General features: G+C 35.1%; 1 protein-coding gene across 1 annotated transcript in view; it reads left to right on the top strand.

Moving 5' to 3' along the window:
* The window catches only part of LOC149921956 (unconventional myosin-Ie-like), a 189,144-nt gene that overhangs the window by 67,348 nt on the left and 102,714 nt on the right, over nucleotides 1-19,082 (top strand). The window contains exon 4 of the mRNA XM_090162099.1: nucleotides 8,542-8,636. Coding sequence (XP_090018225.1) covers nucleotides 8,542-8,636 — 95 coding nt within the window. The remainder of the gene's footprint in view (nucleotides 1-8,541; nucleotides 8,637-19,082) is intronic.

The following is a 19,082-nucleotide window of genomic DNA, read 5'->3' on the forward strand; positions in this document are numbered from 1 at the left end:
TAATATTTTAATGATATTGATTTCATATTTTAATGATACTAATTTATTATTTTAATGATATTAATTTAATATTTTAATGATATTAATTTAATATTTTAATGATATTGATTTCATATTTTAATGATACTAATTTATTATTTTAATGATATTAATTTAATATTTTAATGATATTAATTTAATATTTTAATGATATTGATTTAATATTTTCATGATAGTAATATAGTATAATAATATAATAGTATCTCTTTATATTAATATCCATCCATTCTTGATAGTAATATAATATAATTAAAGAGGGTACTTTAGTCTTTATTGTATTTCTAAATTTGGAAATATGATCCAAACGTACTCAAATTTATACGTGAACACGATACTTACAAAGAGCCAATCATCAACAAGGACACTTGATTTTAATAGCGATTGTAACTATTTTCCAACTCTATCATCGTCCTTTGGATAAAGCCGACACTAGCTTTAATCATACCCAAATCATTCGTGTACGGAAATCCATCCGCTCGGCTCTTTGTTTAAACTCGAGTCCCAGCCTGAATGAACAACCCCTCAGCAAACGGCCATACCGTCTTCTATCAGACCAGCTAATTTATCCCCAAAACAACTCTCCATCAGCGAAACAGACTACAAAGACTATAAAAGTGAAGTAGGGACTACACACGAGGGTTCTGGAATGACGACGAGGACGCAGATCTAGTGTTTTCGAAAAAGTCTTTGTTCCCATTCTGTTTTCGCGAGAGCTCGAGATTCTAATTAAAAACGGACGTCCTTTGTTTTAATTAAGCCCCTATAGGGGCTACAATTTGGACCATGAATCCTTTCATGGTGCCAACTCCTCCCCGTAAATTTTTAAATATAAAAGTTTAAAAGACTCGCTTTGTTTGTTATCCAAGTTTTCCGAACTTGGGTTAAAAGGTTGTTCTTTGAGGGACAGGGGGCTACCTTTCGGTTCTGGTTTTTTCATAGGGACACTTAAGCATTTTTTTATAAGGCGTACTTCGTAATTATAAGTTTTAATTGGAAGCGGTAGGATTGCTTTTAATTATAGGATCTTTGCGCGAATTGTAGTGAGGCATTCCAATTTGTTATCTTAGCGGGTTTTTTGTTAGATTGAATATAGTCGTTTTAGTTTGTACGATAGGCGTATACGGACGGTGTCTCCATCTGTGGTATATTTTTGCAACTGGGAGTATTTTATTCGTAGATGCCGTTTGATTGATTGCCTGATTTTAGAACTTTTCACATTGGTCAAAATTAGTTCGTAAAACATTGTTTTTCGTTTATAAGTTGGTTTCCGTGATTTTCCACGTTCACTGACGAAAATAATTTTTCGTAATTCTTACAAAAATACTGAACAGGGTTCATACAGACCTAGAAATACCTGGAAATAACAGGGAATTAAATAATCGATAGAAACGAAATATCCGGAGAATTTCCATTTGTTAGTATAAATCAGGGATATTATAAGGGTTCAGAAAGTTTAACTTAAATCGTACAAACTTACATCAATGGATTTTTCTGTCTAAAGATTTGCCTATATACAGGTTGTTTCAAAAGGTTATGCAAAATTTTTTAGGGAGTTGTAGGGGGTGAGTTGAGAAGTATTCCTGTTTTTTCCCCATTTTCCTACGATGAGTTAAAAGAGCGCCAGAGAGCTTTAAGGTGTGACCTACTAGGGACTTTAAATACTATTTAAGTTTACTTTTTTACCTAGGTTACCTCGATTTATTTACAAATTCATTTTAAACCTATCACACGAAAGCCAAACCTTAATGTTCGCTTCTCCCTGCTCAGGGTTGGAAAAAAGCCGGCTTTTTTTGAAAAAATCCAGACCAGTGGTTTTAATGGGCTATAACCAGTTTTTTTCAGTTATATCCAGCTAAAATATCAACAGTACCTTTTACTTATGTAAGTAGAAATTGTCTGCAGTTATTGTCGTAAATAAGAAACTAAACAAATAAAGCGAAATAACAATATAAAGTAACTGAATTATTTTTGATTTCCCCGGGAAATTCCCCCTAGTTTTTGTGTATGACGCATCGACAGAAGCGAGGCAGCGAACTGGTAAAAGTAAACCGGTTTCTAAATATGAAACAAAAAATAAACAAAATTTCTAAATAAAAACTATTAATTTACTAAAATATTCATATTGTAATTTAAAAAAAAAGCCACAAAAATCTGGATTTTTTCAAGTGGCTATAACCGGATTTAACCAGGTGGCTTTAACCGGTATGGCTGGTTCTATGCCAACCCTGTCCCTGCTGAAAAGGGGAAAACGAAAAACTCTAGGGAAAACCCTTTTAACCGGTCTGAAAATAAACAAGGTAAAGGCTGTTTCGATTTTTCAACTTGTGCCATTAGATGGAATCGAACCCGGCTCCTCTTACTGTAAGGCGAAAGTGCTAACCACACTACTCCACTCTTAACGCATTCCAACAAGAAGATTCTAAAAATTTATCAATTTTGAATATTTTAAGCTATTTAAACGTCTATTTAAAAACGTTAACCAAAACAAAATCGTCAACGAGTTCGAGAAGATGGTGAAACTTTCTCTACAATCACGCGAAAAAGTCGTTTTTATTCCAAGGGGTTTCCAGGGATTTGGTGTAATCCAGATTCCTTAAAGTATCGTGGCTCGAATTAAAATCTGTTTTCGTATTCCAAGAAGCTAGATCGGCTTTTCATCGTCAGTTTAACTAGAAAGCGATAGAGAAGGCCAGAGGTATAAGTTAAACCGCGTCTTTTTCAGTAATCTTAGCACATCTCGTGCTCTGTACTAGGAGATTATCGTTTAGGCCGTTATAATGCTAAGATGACCGAGAAAATGGTCGAAAGCAATAAAAAGGAAAGCTCTACGCGTCTTCCGCCTTACAAAATCCCTCACCTAGATAGAAACAAGTTGGTCAGTGACATAAACAAAGCCGCTTGCTTACACAGGGTGCACAGGCAATGCGCGCGAAAAACAATTTCTAATAAACTTTGACGGGAAACACTGCTATCTTGGGATTTTTTTATACAGCACTGAAAAACCTGTAAATATATGGAAACTGCAGAAACGTCAGGGAAATTTCTAATGTTGTTAATTTTCCGGAAAAATTTCCAAAATGCGGAAAAGCTTTTAAAGGTTTTTAATGTTTTGAACTTTTTATCGATATACAATCTATAATATCAGTAAACATACTACAAAACATTAATAGTGTTACTTTGTTAATCAGTTTAAACTAGTCTAGAGGTTTAGTTTTACTTTTAGATTCGAAAAAATGAGGCGAAAATGCCGCTTTATTTAAATTTGCAAACAATATTAGACTAATCATGGAATTAAAACTTTTTTTCGGGAATATTTTCCGACTTACAACACTAGAAATTTAAATTTCTTTTAAATCAGGGAAATTTATGAGGGTTCAGAAAGTCTTTCTTACTTCTCTTCACCCACACATGAAAAAGTTGATTGAGTTAGCAACGGCATAGACAGAAAGTGTTTGCGACATAATAAGATAAAACTTAGTTGTTATTGACGTTATCTTTTAAATATCATTGGCTAAACCTGGAAATATCAGTGAAATCGGTTTGCAGTATATGTTCTGTGCACCTAGATGCAGCAAAAAAGTACAATTTATAATAGTGTATCTACATCTTCTGAAGGTCAATTTTTGGTATATAATTAAGGTGTCCTACGCGAATAAAGTATATTCCAAAATATAGCATTATAATAAATGAAATATTAACATAATTAATGAGATAACGTTATTTAACTGTTTACAATGATTTGTTTAAATTTTCCGAAAACCTAGCTTAAGATGGTTAATATTAAGATGGGGAATTTTAAAAGAAAACGGTTCAAATTGCCTCAGCAATTTTAAATATAGTTGTACGTGTATTTTTTAAGGAAAGCTGACAAAATAGGGTGCTCATTTTTAAAGACACTCGTCAATGTCCTTTTTCGAACTTTTAAAAGGACACGACAACATGGTATCGAGTGGGGGATACCAACTACTTGCGTCAGATTTGAACCCTGCCCTTTGCCTTATGGAAAATTCCCCTTAAAAATTAACCTATCGGATCCAATAAATTGGGTTCATTAACTTTTGACTACTCTGAGAATGTAGAACAAAATAACTGTATAAAAATTAAGGAAATTATTACCAGAATCAAACTTAAAATACGGCGACCGACACAAGGTCCAATTTCATACGCACCCTTAAAGACTATAAGCTAAAACCGAGAACCGTCTAAGAAAATGCTTAGCAGGGGTGGGTGTGGGGTACTACCGCCACCTATTGTCAATCCTAGACAGAAGCGTCTTTGCAATTTCCGTCCGCATACAAATAAAAGGAGCACCCTGGTTGTCCATAACCAGAGCAAAGGCCGCCGCCGAAGCGAGTCTGTTATCGAATAAAGTCGTCCCTGCGTCTAGTACAGGCTGGCGGAAGACAGTCTACCGACCGAAAATGTATTAGCGAGAGGCTCTAGTCAACATACCAAACTTTGCGGTAAAACCGGGAGAATCATTCCGGGCATCTCTATCGTTTACATGTATTTTGTAGTCGGCCGATTTTACTCGAACATTTTGGCAAAAGGGAATCGAATAATGCGAGTGACGGAGCCGTCGTTACGAGTTTTAGTTCGCGGCGTTTGCTCAGAGCAAGTCGCTTAAAGTTACGACAACGAGGAGAAGTTTTCATTCTTTCGAGGGGCTTCACTTCCGCCGCCTTTATACATTTCCTTTCAAACGAACGTCTTTTGTGTTTAGCCGAGGCTTAACATCGTCTAGCCTTTTCTACGTCAATGGCGTCGGCCGTTCCTTACTCTTTACAGGACTGCCGGAATGATTTCGAAAATCGGCAATTGGACTATTTTTCCAACTCATTTGGAGAGCCCCATCCTACGCCTTATTTTTTTCACAATTATGGCACAATTACATCAAATATTGAAAACATTTATAAAGTTTTAACAAATATGGAAACATTCGAAGATCACATTGGAAATTTTCGGGAACCACATCTGGAAACATTCGGAGACCGCATTTGTAAATTTTCGGGAACCACATCTGGAATCATTCGGAGAACACATTTGGGAATTTTCGGGAACCACATCTGGAATTATTCGGAGAAGGCATTTGGGAATTTTCGAGAACCACATCTGGAAACATTCGGAGACCACATTTGGAGACCACATCTGGTAACATTCGGAGATCGCAATTTGGAATTTTCAGGAACCACATCTGGAAACATTTGGAGACCACATTTGGAAACATTTGAAGACCACATCTGGTAACATTCGGTAACCACATTTGGAAACATTTGAAGACCACATCTGGTAACATTCGGTAACCACATCTGGAAATATTCGGAGATCGCAATTTGGAATTTTCAGGAACCACATCTGGAAACATTCGGAGACCACATTTGGAAACATTTGGAGACCACATCTGGTAACATTCGGTAACCACATCTGGAAACATTCGGAGATCGCAATTTTGAATTTTCAGGAACCACATCTGGAAACATTCGGAGACCACATTTATAAACAATCGGGAACCACATCTGGAAACAGTCGGAGATCGCCTTTAGGAATTTTCAGGAACCACATCTGGAAACATTTGGAGACCACATTTCGAAACATTCGGAGACCACACCTGGAAACATTCGGAGACCACATCTGGAAACATTCGGAGACCACATCTGGAAACATTCGGAGACCACATTTCAAAATATTCGGGAACCACCATTCGAAATATTCGAAGACTACATTTGGAAATATTTGGGAGCGAAATTTGGGATATTTTGGCTTTATTATTCTAAAAGAATCCGACAAGCCAGCAAATGGTAGTAAAATAGGACCCCTCGAGTCTGTAAATCCTTTGCCGGAGAGATATGGCTAAAATGAAATACGGCTCTACGCAAAAATGTCGGCGACGCACTCAGTGAGAAGAGAAATCACTTCCGCAATTTGTATTTTCCATCCCGGAACATCTTCCGAATAAGAAAGATGGCTACATAAAAAAGTCCCTTTATATATATACACCATTTCCATCGCAACCGAGGCTTAGCTAGGATTCCCGACAAAGGCTTAGGACGCGCGGAGGTTCGCGATCAACGCTACTCTAATGCTAAGAATTGGCAAAAATGTTTTAGCAACATTCAGTTCATTATTTTATATACAGAAATATATAAAAAATCAAATATCAAAAAATGCACGTTTCGAGGTTTAAAATGCTTACTGGCAATGAATTAAAAAAAGCTTTTTATTGTTATGGCATTAGGGGAATAAACCAGAATAACTCATTTTAAGCAGTTTTATGGCATCTGCACGTAAGATTTACTATTTCTTTGGAGGTGTATTTGAACAACGGATAACGTAGATTTGGGTTTGTTTATATTTGTAAATACATATAGAGCGTCGTAAACCAAATGGAATTTGACTGCAGCTGAAAACTATTTTTTAGTTCATTGAACTACTTACACAATTGTAATTCATAGGGGGACGAACGCTAAACATGGACCAAGTATATTCATATAAGTAGTCTTTCTAGCAATTTATTTAATTTTTCTCATTGGAAAAAATCGATTACACATTTGAACTAAATAATTTAAAAATTTACGTAGTTTGCTACTGGTATTATTTTGAATATATTCATAATTTCATTGAATTATTTTAGATGATTCAAGTTAATGATTTTTTAAAAACATAAAAACTTTGATTTAAAGTGACTGGAATTTGAAGACTTAATACAACATTGTTAATGATCTTCTATCAAAATAAAAAATTAAAATCTTTATTAAAATCTTTATTAAAATTTTAATTTTCACTTTATCACAATATTGAGTTCCAAAAATCAAAAATAAAATTACTGTAAAATTAATGGTCTGGGTCCGATTTTTATTAAATTATTTAATTATTAGTTAACTGTAAAACGTTTCAACGGATCGAAAAATATGTTTTAAATGACTGTTGGATTAAATAAATGCACTTACCATAGTGTAAATATAGGGTAGGATTTTACATAATGGTATTTTGGAAAAGGTGGCACCTAACCTGACCTAACCCCACAAAAGGCGTCATTTTTGTGTCTACTGACATCGAAACCATTAAACTTAAACACTAGTATTTAGTATTTAGTATTTTTTTTTACGATTTACTCCTTTTCGATCCGTTGAAACCTTTTCCCCTTTACACGTATAAAAACTTATTTTAATAACTTTCGACTGGTTGGTGCTTTTCTTCGAGTCGATGGGCTTCGATCCGATGGACCCCCTTTCGATCGGTTGGTCTTCGGCCCATCGGACCTACCCCAAATTAATACAAGTTGGCAAGCCAAAATATACCTCTCCTCGGAAGAGTTTTTAATTTTCAGTGAAGCGTAACTGTATCCGTGGTTCTGCGGTAGAACGCTCACCTGTAGTTCAAGAGGGCTCGGGTTCGAATCCCGGCCGTTTAAAAAAATATACAACACACAATGACAAAAAGAGGGCGCTTTTGGAAAAACCTTTTCCCTGATTCTAAGAAACTGCGTACGCAGTGATTACCCTTTGCCTCGAAAATGCGAACGCGTTCGCAGGCCTGACAGACAGACAGACAGACCCACCCACCCACAGACAGACAGACAGACAGACACGGTGGTTGTATAACCCCTCCTAGGGTACAAAGTCCCCTCGGAGAGGTAAAAACTGGAATATTTACTTTTATCGTCTCAAATAATCATACTATATTGTAGTATTTCTACTAAAACGTTAATATATTTTGCTCTGCATATCCTATTACCACCTTCAAAATGATTTAGTAGGTTCTCTATAAAATGGAGATTAACAACTATCCGTTTCCAATTATTACTATGTAGCAGTATATCCTATAAGATTTACTACTATATATCTTACGCCTGATTAAAGTCTTAGAATGGGCGTTATTCCTATTTCCCTCAAGCGGCGCTTTTCGGAAGCTTGCCTGTGGAACATGGCGAAGCAGATGCTATTTTAACGGGGTTGCCATGCCTTTTTCGTTCTAAATTATTTATTTCACATCGAAAATGTATGGCAACCCTGTTAATAAGTCGCTGGAAAACAGGGTTGATTTTGACTAATATCAATCTATTAATACTTTAAAATCGTTTAAGTCCTATAAAATCGTTTAAGTCCTATAAAATCTTTTAAATCCTATAAAATCTTTTAAATCCTATTAAGTCTTAAATCTTATTAAGTCTTAAATTTTATTAAATCTTTCAAATCTTATAAAATCTTTCAAATCCTATAAAATCTTTTAAATCCTATAAAATCTTTCAAATCCTATAAAATCTTTGAAATCCTATTAAATCTTTTAAATCCTTTAAAATCCTATAAAATATTTTAAATCCTTTAAAATCTTTTAAATCCTATAAAATCTTTCAAATCCTATAAAATCTTTTAAATCCTATAAAATATTTTAAAGTTTATAAAATCTTTTGCCTATCTGTTTAAATTAAAGAACCACGCTTTAACTCAATGTAATTAAAATATGTGAATTGTAATGGATATTCGAATTCCTTCTCCATTTCAGGCACCTTACGAAAACCCTCCACATATCTACGCATTATCGGACTCAATGTACCGGAACATGTTAATCGACCACGAAAATCAATGCGTCATCATCAGGTAAGACATTGTTTCTTGGCTATCTTCACGGCTAAACTTCCCCGAGGAAGCGTCTCTATGTCAACTTCGATTTTACTGTCACTTGAATTATAATCGATTGTCTGGAGTCATTATGGTGTCCGAAATATTATGAATAGGTCTCTGTGGACACTTTGGAATAGTGTCAAATGTCAATTTGACACTGTTGTGATAGTAAGCCAGCTTTAATCAAGATACGATAATTCGAACAACTTTAGTATTCTGATCACGTGCTTTTAAGTTGGCCGTTTTGACGGTTTCGTTATTATGCGCGAAACAAATTTTACTGCCATACTATGAAAGCAATTTTCTAAAGGTCAAAGGAAACTGGTTTTTTTCCTAAAAAGTAAAGCGAAATAGTTTTTGAACTGCTTTAGCCAGGATGAACTATTAAAAATTAATTTTTTTAAAGGAAAAAAGGGATATTATTGTTTTTGAACAGTTGTTTTTTCCTCAAGTTATATTTATAATTCACTGATGACAAAATTCGCGAAAAGTAATAATATCGTTCCGAATTACAACCTACTTTCAAAAATCTCATTTTGCTTTCTAATACGCGCGTTGACAACGCAAACTTTACCTAGACGAGCAGCTGTTCGATTATCTACATGACGCGTTAAAAATATTATTTTTGAATGTTATAAAGCGATAAACTATTTTTCAAGACGATTTTTTATCACATTTAAGTTCATATAAACGGGAAAAATTGTCAGTTGAATATTTCTTATATCATTTGGTAGGTTAATTAACGTTTAATTATCGCCAACTTTACATTAATTTCAATGCGGGCGGGGAAAAACTTTTAACCAACTTACGCGTGATCTCGCCACGAGAGGCGCTGCGTGTATTTTTGTTTGAAACCGACAAAGCGTATAACACCGAATAGAGAAGCTAAGCCTAAATATTAAAAATTTCAAAACGAGTTGAATAGCAACGGAAAGTCGAATTTCATAAGGGACAAATTCAAACAACAATTATCTTCAAAATAATGATCAAAGTCCTGGTACCGTTTGAGACAATTATCTGCCGTATTAAGCCATTTTATTATAAACAGTACACGGGTATAAATTTGGTCTAACTTCATAATGCCAAAGGTAATTAAACCACTTGAACTATATTGAACTACGGTGTTTGAAATAAAGTTTTCGAAATATTAAATCATTAAAAAGTTTCAACTATAATGAACTCTTGAGATTAAAAACTAGACTGAGCCTCATTTTGAGTAGCCACTTTAAGAGAAAATGTTTTGTATTCAACTCAACTATTTTGTTAAACAAAAAAGGTTCTATATTTCATAAAAAAATAATTAAAAAGAAAATTATTTCAATATTTTTAAAATTAGTTAAGCCAATGGCATATCGAAATGCTAATAGGCAAATTAGTACGCCCGATTAGAGTCCGACGCCGATGTCAAATTGTCGGCGGCGGCGTTTCTCATTTTCCGGGCGTTCAGCGGCGGCGTACGGTTATTTCTGTTCAGCGGCGGCGGCTTGTGGAGGCCAGGGTTCCGAAGTGGTAATTGTCTTCTGTCAAATAATGTGGCTAAAAGTGGTAAATACCGACATGGTGAATAAAACTTTTACTGGCTAATATGCCAAAATTTTATAAAAATAACAAAACATACCAAAGAAAAATATATTTGTGCTATTTTCGACAAATATACTGGATTAGTTGCTAGGTTTTCGGCTAGAAACTCAATTATAGCCCAATCAACTTATTTATTTTGGCTATTTTTCAACGATTTGTTTCAATTCGTCTGCTATATATATATATATATATATATATATATATATATATATATATATATATATATATATATATATATATATATATATATTTTTTTAAATAGAGCTAATACCCAATGTGTTTTTAATGGTTATTTGGTGAAAAACTGAAAGTGATGCTACATATCTGAAAGATATTATTTACATCATTTAAACGCATTTACTGATTATTAGTCACTATTTGTCACTTTTTGTCATATTTGCCACTTTTTACCATATTTACCACTTTTTGCTATATTTACCACTTTTTGCCATATTTGTCACTTTTTGCCATATTTGTCACTTTTTGCCACTTTTGGCCACTGACACGGTAAAAAAGTGATATTTAGGTAACACTGGTGGCGGCGTAAGCCTTAAAAATATTTGAAATTATATAAAAAAATTAAATGGTAATTATAAGGAAACACAGGAAGTAGGAAAAGACGCACCGAAAATTATTCAAAAAGGCGGCGCGGCGGCGTGAACGGCGGCGCGTCGGATTCAACGCCCGATACGGCTGGCGCGGAATCCGGCCTGTCTATTGAATTGAAATCATCCCGGAAAATGAGATAAAACGCTTCGAGCGGGTAATTATGAAACTTTATCATTCAAAGCTTATGCGTTATTGGAAAACGGACGCGGTAATAAATATCAAGGTAGGTACCTATTATTAGCACTGGCGTCGAAATGGACCATTGTTAATTCAAATTGATTTCGATAAATTTAAACATTTAAATAATACATCGCAATTTAGCGCAATTGGGTGGTTTTCCCATTCAGCTGGCAAACACGTACAATTAAAGGTGCCAGTTAAAAACGTGGTGGAAACTGACTTCGATAATGTAGAGCCCAAATTATAAAATGTTTTAAAGTTAACATTTAAAAAATATATTGTGATATAGCGCAATTGACGGTTTTTCCGATCAGCTGGCAAACAGGTGAAATTAAAGTTGCTGGTTAATATCCAAGTGGAAACTGACTTCGATAATGTAGAGCCCACATTATAATTTAACATTTAAAAAAATATATTGCGATGTAGCGCAATTGGGTGGTTTTCCCAATCAGCTGCAAACACGTAAAATGAAAGGTGCGGGATAAAAAAGTGGTGGAAACTGACTTCGATAACGTAGAGCCCCATTTTAATTTAACATTTAAAACATATATTGGAATACAGCACAATGGAAAGTAGCCGACTTCGATAATTTTGGAACGAGAAAATGAAAGGTGCGATATCGCACAATTGGGTGGTTTTCCCAACCAGCTGGTAAACTCAGAAAATGAAAATGCATTAGCTTACCCTTTCACCAACGGTGGGTGTCTTCTTCTTTTGTAAAGCAAATCCGCTGGTGGCGTCAAAGGAGCTCCTATTTCCCTGCATAAATTAAAACAAGTTGGTCGAATCAAATTATACTTTCAGATCAAAATTAAATAATTTTTTAAATAAATTAATTTTTCGTACAAATATTCAAAGAAACGAAGCCCAGTAACGTTAGGGTTTGATAAAAATAATTACTTTTCCAAGTTTAATATTTCCTAGAGTTGACCAACTTTTAAAATTCCTATTATTTCGGAGGTAATCTCTATAAATTCGTTAAAGAACGCGTTGGAGGTTATATTACCTTTAAGAAGTCCATCTATCATATTAAATAGGTGTCTTGGGTATTAGCCTAGCTGATTATTATTAAATAATCAAATGAAGCGAGTAAAGTTTAAAACGATAGTTAAACCCACCACTCCTACAATCCGTAAATTGTTAGACTATAACTTTCAACACCTAGAATGTTAAAAATAAAAACCCAAAATAAATTCTAGATTTCCAGTTTGTAGGGGCTAGAATAGCGAGGCTAAATAACTCGAATTGAAACTACTCTTAGATACGACGCTGAGCCCTTCATTAAGCCTTTGCGCTCTTCGTGTCAGTCCACAAGGCCCAAAAATAATAGGCTTAGTGTTTCCACATCGCGGTTTTCATTTAGGAAAGTGTGAATTGAGATGTAAACACAACCTCAAAGGGCTTTGAAATGACCCGTCTCGTTTGCGAAAGGCCTTTGGGAGCGCTTCGAAGGGGTTTTAAAGTTTCGAGCCTTCGTCGCGCACCCTCGCCTCTCCGAGCAGGATGAATGGGAAGACGAGGCATTCGTCATAGTATGTATAGAAAACAGCACGTATTCCGGCTGTCGAGAACTCGCAATGATTTGCATACGTCAACTAAAGCCTCGCCTGGTTCACTGAACAAGATGGCAGAGGTATAACGTAGTTTCACTCTCATTGAGTTGGGAATATTAATCTAGAGGTCCAATCGAAACGTCGGATTTCAGTATTTCGCGAAACAAGTTTTTAAAAATAAGAATACTGTCGTCTGCTCCCATCGGCGTCCCAAATGACGAGAAAACGTTATCATTCTACCCGTGGCGCCGTCTATCTCTCAATGATTCGTTCAAATAAGACGCCTTTTCAAGCAAAAAGATTTTTTTTTCTTCAAAATAATGGATGGCGCCACGGGTCATATGATAACGTTTGCTCGTCATTTTAGAGCAGACGGCACATTCGTATTTTTCAAAAACTTGTTTCGCGGGGAGCAGATTTGATTGGATCTCTAGATTAATATTCCCAACTCAATGTTCACTCTTATTATATTGAGTCTAGCAACTAAGTTTCGAGCCTTGTTTTGAGCTGAATAGCAACCGAGTTTTATAGAGTTTTGAATAATAGCCGATAGTGTAAAGCCTCATTGTTCTAGTTCAACTGAGTTTAGATATTTATATTTCGTCTTAAATGTGGCTAAAGAACAAACGTAAGTCGAGCCCAATTTTGGCTAAAAAAACTCAATTTAGAACCTCAATTTTAGTAACCGTACTATTAAATTTAGAACCTCAATTTTGGTAGAAGAACCTTAATTTTGGTAAAAGAACCACCCAATTTAGAACCTGGATTTTTATATAAGAACAACATAATTAAGAGCATCAATTTTGGTAAAAGAACAACCAAATTTAGAACTTCAATTTTGGTAAAAGAACCTCAATTCTAGTAAAAGAACAACCCAATAATTTTGGTAAAAGAATCTCAATTCCAGTAAAAGAACAACACAATTTAAAACTTTGATTTTGGTTAAAGATCAACAAAATTTATAGCTTCGATTTTGGTAACAGAACGACCCAAATTTAACTATCTTTCATTTCAATTAAAATCTTTATTTTCCAAACCGAAATTTAAACATCAAATTATTGAAATCGAACAACATATCAAATTACCTAAAACATCAACTGAATCTAATGTCTTATCAACTTTGTTTAGAGCCGAATTAAAAAAAAAAATATATATATATATATATATCGTATAAAAGCCTTAATATGAAAGTGAATGGACAGAACAAAAAATGCAATTTATTTCCGATAATGAAATGAACTTGCGATAAAATAATTTAAATTTGACATTTCGATTACAGTCAAAATATTATCGAAAGGTTATTACGCGTATGTTCAAAACAAGGTCTAAATTAGGAAATAAATCATAGTTTCTTTGCGTTAAGATTTGAGGTAAAAAGCAATTTCGGTTGGTTCGGAATTAATAATGAAATCCATTATTTATAAGAAACGGCAAATCAAAAACACTATCCTGAGAGGATTTCCAAAAGATTTTTTGAAGATTTTTTCATTTCTTTGGAAATATATTTGATTTAAATCGAATATTATTTGAAATTTTAAACGTGTTTTATATTATTCCTTTTAAAAACTTTAACGACAATTTATCTGACAACTGATTGATATTTTCTTACATCTGAAACGGAAATTAATCTTAATTAAATTTAATTAGTTCTTGCATAATTATCAATATATTCTGAAAATGTCAAAATTCTTTGCTTCGACCTTAATTATCAATACAGTCTGAAAATGTGAAAATTCTTGGCTTCGACCTAAAATATCAATAAATTCTGAAAATGTAAAAATTCTTGGGTTCGACCTAAAATATCAATAAATTCTGAAAATGTAAAAATTCTTGGGTTCGACCTAAAATATCAATAAATTCTGAAAATATCCAAATTCTTTGCTTCAACCTAATTATCAAAATATTCCGAAAATGTCTAAATTCCTTGGTTAGACCTTAATTATCAATATATTCTGAAAATGTCAAAATTCATATTTTTTTCGAAATATCCTGATCAAAAATATGACAAAATTTAATTTTTAAAGACAAATACAGGTACGACTTGGGACAAATTATATGTCATTAGATTCTTATTTGCCCTCAGAGTAAGATCTGAAAGGTCAACGGAACACTGATTTCATCCCTGAAGAAACTGCGCTAGCCTTTAAAGGGTCTTAAGGCAACAAACATTTAATGTATTTTCTTGACAAGCAATTACTTCGTTTCTTTATTACGTTTTTCGCAGCCGTAAATTTCCGTCAAAAGAGGGCGCTTTTCGAATTTATCCGCGACTGTCCGAACCAAACGGGAGTTTTAATAAGATTTTTTCCACCTTTTTACTCCCCCCGGACTCGCTCTTTCGATACTTTTCCATTTCGTTTGTTAATAAAAACTTTTCTCAGGGTGCTCAAAACGATCCCGCGTTCTCCCGCGAGTGCTTTTTATTTCGTCCTCGACGACTTCGAGACGAGGACGGAGTTATAATACGACCATCTGCCGCTTCAGAAGAAAATTTGCAACACGGCGCATGCTCGAAAATCAAAATTCCGGTTCACATAATACAAATTTTAGGCCAAGTTACTTTCCAGCTGAGAATTTAAAATATAATTTAGAAAGTTTTAGGTCAAAAACGACATAAACTCAAAAAAATTGGAATTTTTGGCGTCCAATTCGTACTTTAGTGATAACATTAAAACAAAGGAAGGAGTTTCGTTGTAAAACTATTTTAACGAGTAACGGTGATGTCTGTGGTAAAAAAACTAATAAATATATTATTCAAGGTAATACTGCCAATTTTTAATATATCCCGATATACAATATAGGCATTAAATATTCATTTTGCCACTTTTAAATCGAGGAGATGAGTAGGAAAACTACGATTTAAATTTGATCAAAAATATATTTATTTCTACTTAGAGAGAATGCCTAGCAAAACGGAGAAATAAAAAATTTAAACATAAATTACTTTTTAATTGTTTATTTTTTTTATCTATATAAAATGTCTAATAACCGTAAACATACTACCAAACATTAATAGTGTTACATTGTTAATCAGTTTAAAGCTAGTCTAGAGGTTTAGTTTTACTTCTAGATGTTTCGACTTACAACACTAGAAAATCTATTAAAGTTGTCAGGGAAAACAGGGAATAGTCAGGGAATTTGAATCTGAAAATTTTGTGGTAATAGGTGGTTTTTTTCGCCTGTTGTGGGTTTTTTGAGCAGGTTAAAAAGTGTAGTCATTTTACTCCAATTATATCTTAAAGAAAAGAACGAGTTGGAGTAAGAAGGGAGTAGTTAAAGGTTAAAGGCCGACTACATAAATCTTCGGTTTACTCTGTCTTTCACTGGAAGTAGGCTGACTGCATGGCACACGTGTATTGCAGTAAGCCTACTTCCAGTGAAAGACAGAGTAAACCGAAGATTTATGTAGTCGGCCTTTAAATGTTATTTATTTGTCGTAGCAGCCGTAGTTTTGTTTTAAGATGGCGACCGGTGGTGAGGTCATTAATATTTTTCTCATTTATTTAATAATAATAATCAGCTAGGCTAATACCCCAGGCACCACCTTAGCATTTAACAATTGGATTATCGTTATTAAAAGCTTGACACATGTGAAGATGTTCAAAACCTGTCGTGTTTTCGTTAAACGAAATTTAAACAGACGAATTTTCTATATAAGCTTTGAGCTCTGGATCAAGCAAACAAAAATCGGGATAGGCTAAATCTTATCCCGAGAACAGACGAATGAAACGTTTTAGGGTAAAAAGTTGACACTTTTTGTCCTCGGACAGGCGAAAAAAACCACCTAATGAAAACGGACGTTTTTCAACGGAAGGAGCCAACAGTTGGGCGCTGCCCAACCTGTCCCTTCTCGTGGGCGCAATAATAAAGGCAGTGAGTCCTTAAGGCGCGGGGCACGTATGCCCCCTCCAATTTCGCTCATCTTCTTTCGAGATGAGACGCGCGTTTTCGCCTGTAGGACAAGGGCGAGGCTTAGAAAACGTTCAGACAAAGAAAGGGCGGCTAAGCCTCGGCCAAACGCCGCGATACTTGGAATCGAGTTTTCTGACCCTTTTTAGCCCATCGGCCAATTCGGACGTTTCCATTCAACTGTTCCCGCTGCAATAAAATCGGCCCTCAAATCCAATCCGTTGTTAGCGCGGACACACACCTCCAAGACGTCGTTTTCGATTAGTGCGCACCCAATTTACTCGGATGTATCAATGGAGGATGAAAAAAGGCTTCAATGAAAATTTATCTCGTCAATATTTGATCTTTATTAATGAAAGGAAAAACCTTAAACATGTGGTTCCTTTAAAATTGAAAATTTTATAATTAGATGTTAAAACGTAAGTAAAAATGAAGAATGTATTTATTTATATTCAGGGAGAATTACTTTGTTGAGGGGGATTGGATGCGAGGCTAAAAATAATACGTTCTTGGTATTTATACTTCGGGAGTACGAGTATGTTCAGATTATTTTTAGCGTTGCACCTAATCTCATTTAAATAATAATAATAATAATAATCAGCTAGGCTAATACGCAAGGCACCATCTTAGGCCCAAGTCATCGAGCGACTTTTAAAGCTATTCATTCATGTGGCCGGGTTACAATGCGTAGGAGGGTGGTGGCAAGCCCTTCGTGCCACGCGAGCTAACAGCTCCCTAAACCTAGGAGCAACAAATACAAGGAGAACGCAGCTAGCCTTTAAACACGCTAACGCAGTGTTGTGTACAAATTTCATTGGACTAGCCTTTACGCTGAACATTTTACGGGCTGGGATGAAGACAATTTCCGAATTTGGCCCTTCCGACGGCAGCAGGCGCTAAAGCGTCTAACCAATGAAAAATGCACGACTTTTCGGGGGTTGCGTTCTCCTTGTGTGGGGTGCTGTGTTTGTTGCTCCTAGCCTACACTAACTATTACCGTTAACCTCCACAAGTTTTTATGGAAAGGGGAAACCGAAGAAAAACCCCTTTAACTAGTAAGCTCCTCCAGTTAAATTTTAATCAAATCGATCTGGTATCTCAATTCTTCCATGTATTAGCCCACTCCAGAAATATACTTTAGCTGAAGATATAACTGAACTAAATTACGATAAATAAAAATTAAAAATGAAATAACATACCACTTCATTTATAATAAAACTACCAAGGGACAATGTTCGCCATCAGGTCAGATGACCATTTTCAAAAATCAGCAATAGTAATTACTTTATTTCCACAGAAGCGCAGCGGAGTACCAATTTGCGCAGCGACGCATCGGGCAAACGTTCTAGTTCAAAATAACACGTTTGCGATTTCCAAGAAGCTAGTTTTAACGCGTGATATGGCAACACTGCCGTTAAATTCCTGTCAACTCGTAATACAAGGTGGCGCTCGTGTCGGTGGCCAATCAGGGATGAGATCGTATTTCGAGTCTGAGCGCACCCTAGCGGAAAGGAAAAGGAATATAGACGAACCCACTTTTAAAAGCGTAGTCGCTTGGGTTCCGTATAGGCCTATTGAAATCCGCGAGAGTTAGTTGTTTCCGAAATCTTAATTGGTTTTCGTTGTAAGCCTCGGCTATAGTTTCCTTATATAGCTCGCGCGAAACTGAATTAGTTCCGTTTGGAAGAGTTTGACCTTTGCTGGCTTTGTTTGACGAAGGTATTCCAGACCAGTTCCCTCGTGCCGAGATATGAAGTATAACCGCTCCATTTTACGACCAGCTTTATTAGAAGCAATTACCTTTATACATCGCGTCTTTGGGTGTTTGTTACGCGTAGAAAAAAATTTATTAATGGGGAAAAAATAAGGGATATTTTTAAAAATAGCGCATTTATCTAATAAATTATTATTTCAGTTTCAGTGGCAATATAATACAGGGTTGCCACGGTACCTGGAAAACCTGGAATTCCGAGAAAAGTCAGGGAATTTGAACATGGGTCTAAAAGTCAGGGAAAAGTTTGGGAATTTGAATATGGGTCTAAAAATTAGTGAAAAGTCAGGGAATTTGAATATGCGTCTTAAAATCAGGGAAAAGTCAGGGAATTTGAATATGCGTCTTAAAATCAGAGGAAAGTCAGGGATTTTGAATATGGGTCTAAAAATCAGGGAAAAGTCAGGGATTTTGAATATGGGTCTAAAAATCAGGGAAAAGTCAGGGATTTTGAATATGGTTCTAAAAATCAGTGAAAAGTCAGGGAATTGGAATATGCGTCTTAAAATCAGGGAAAAGTCAGGGAATTGGAATATGCATCTTAAAATCAGGGAAAAGTCAGGGAATTGGAATATGGGTCTAAAAATCAGGGGAAAAGTCAGGGAATTTGAATATGCGTCTAAAAATCAGGGGAAAAGTCAGGGAATTGGAATATGGGTCTAAAAATCAGGGGAAAAGTCACGGAATTTGAATATGCGTCTTAAAATCAGGGAAAAGTCAGGGAATTTGAATATGGGTCTAAAAATCAAGGAAAAGTCAGGGAATTTGAATATGGGTCTAAAATCAGGGAAAAGTAATATGGGTCTAAAAATCAGGGAA

This window comes from Leiobunum rupestre, chromosome 11 (assembly GCF_980474605.1).
Source record: "Leiobunum rupestre chromosome 11, qqLeiRupe1.1.hap1, whole genome shotgun sequence".
Lineage (NCBI taxonomy): Eukaryota > Metazoa > Arthropoda > Arachnida > Opiliones > Sclerosomatidae > Leiobunum > Leiobunum rupestre.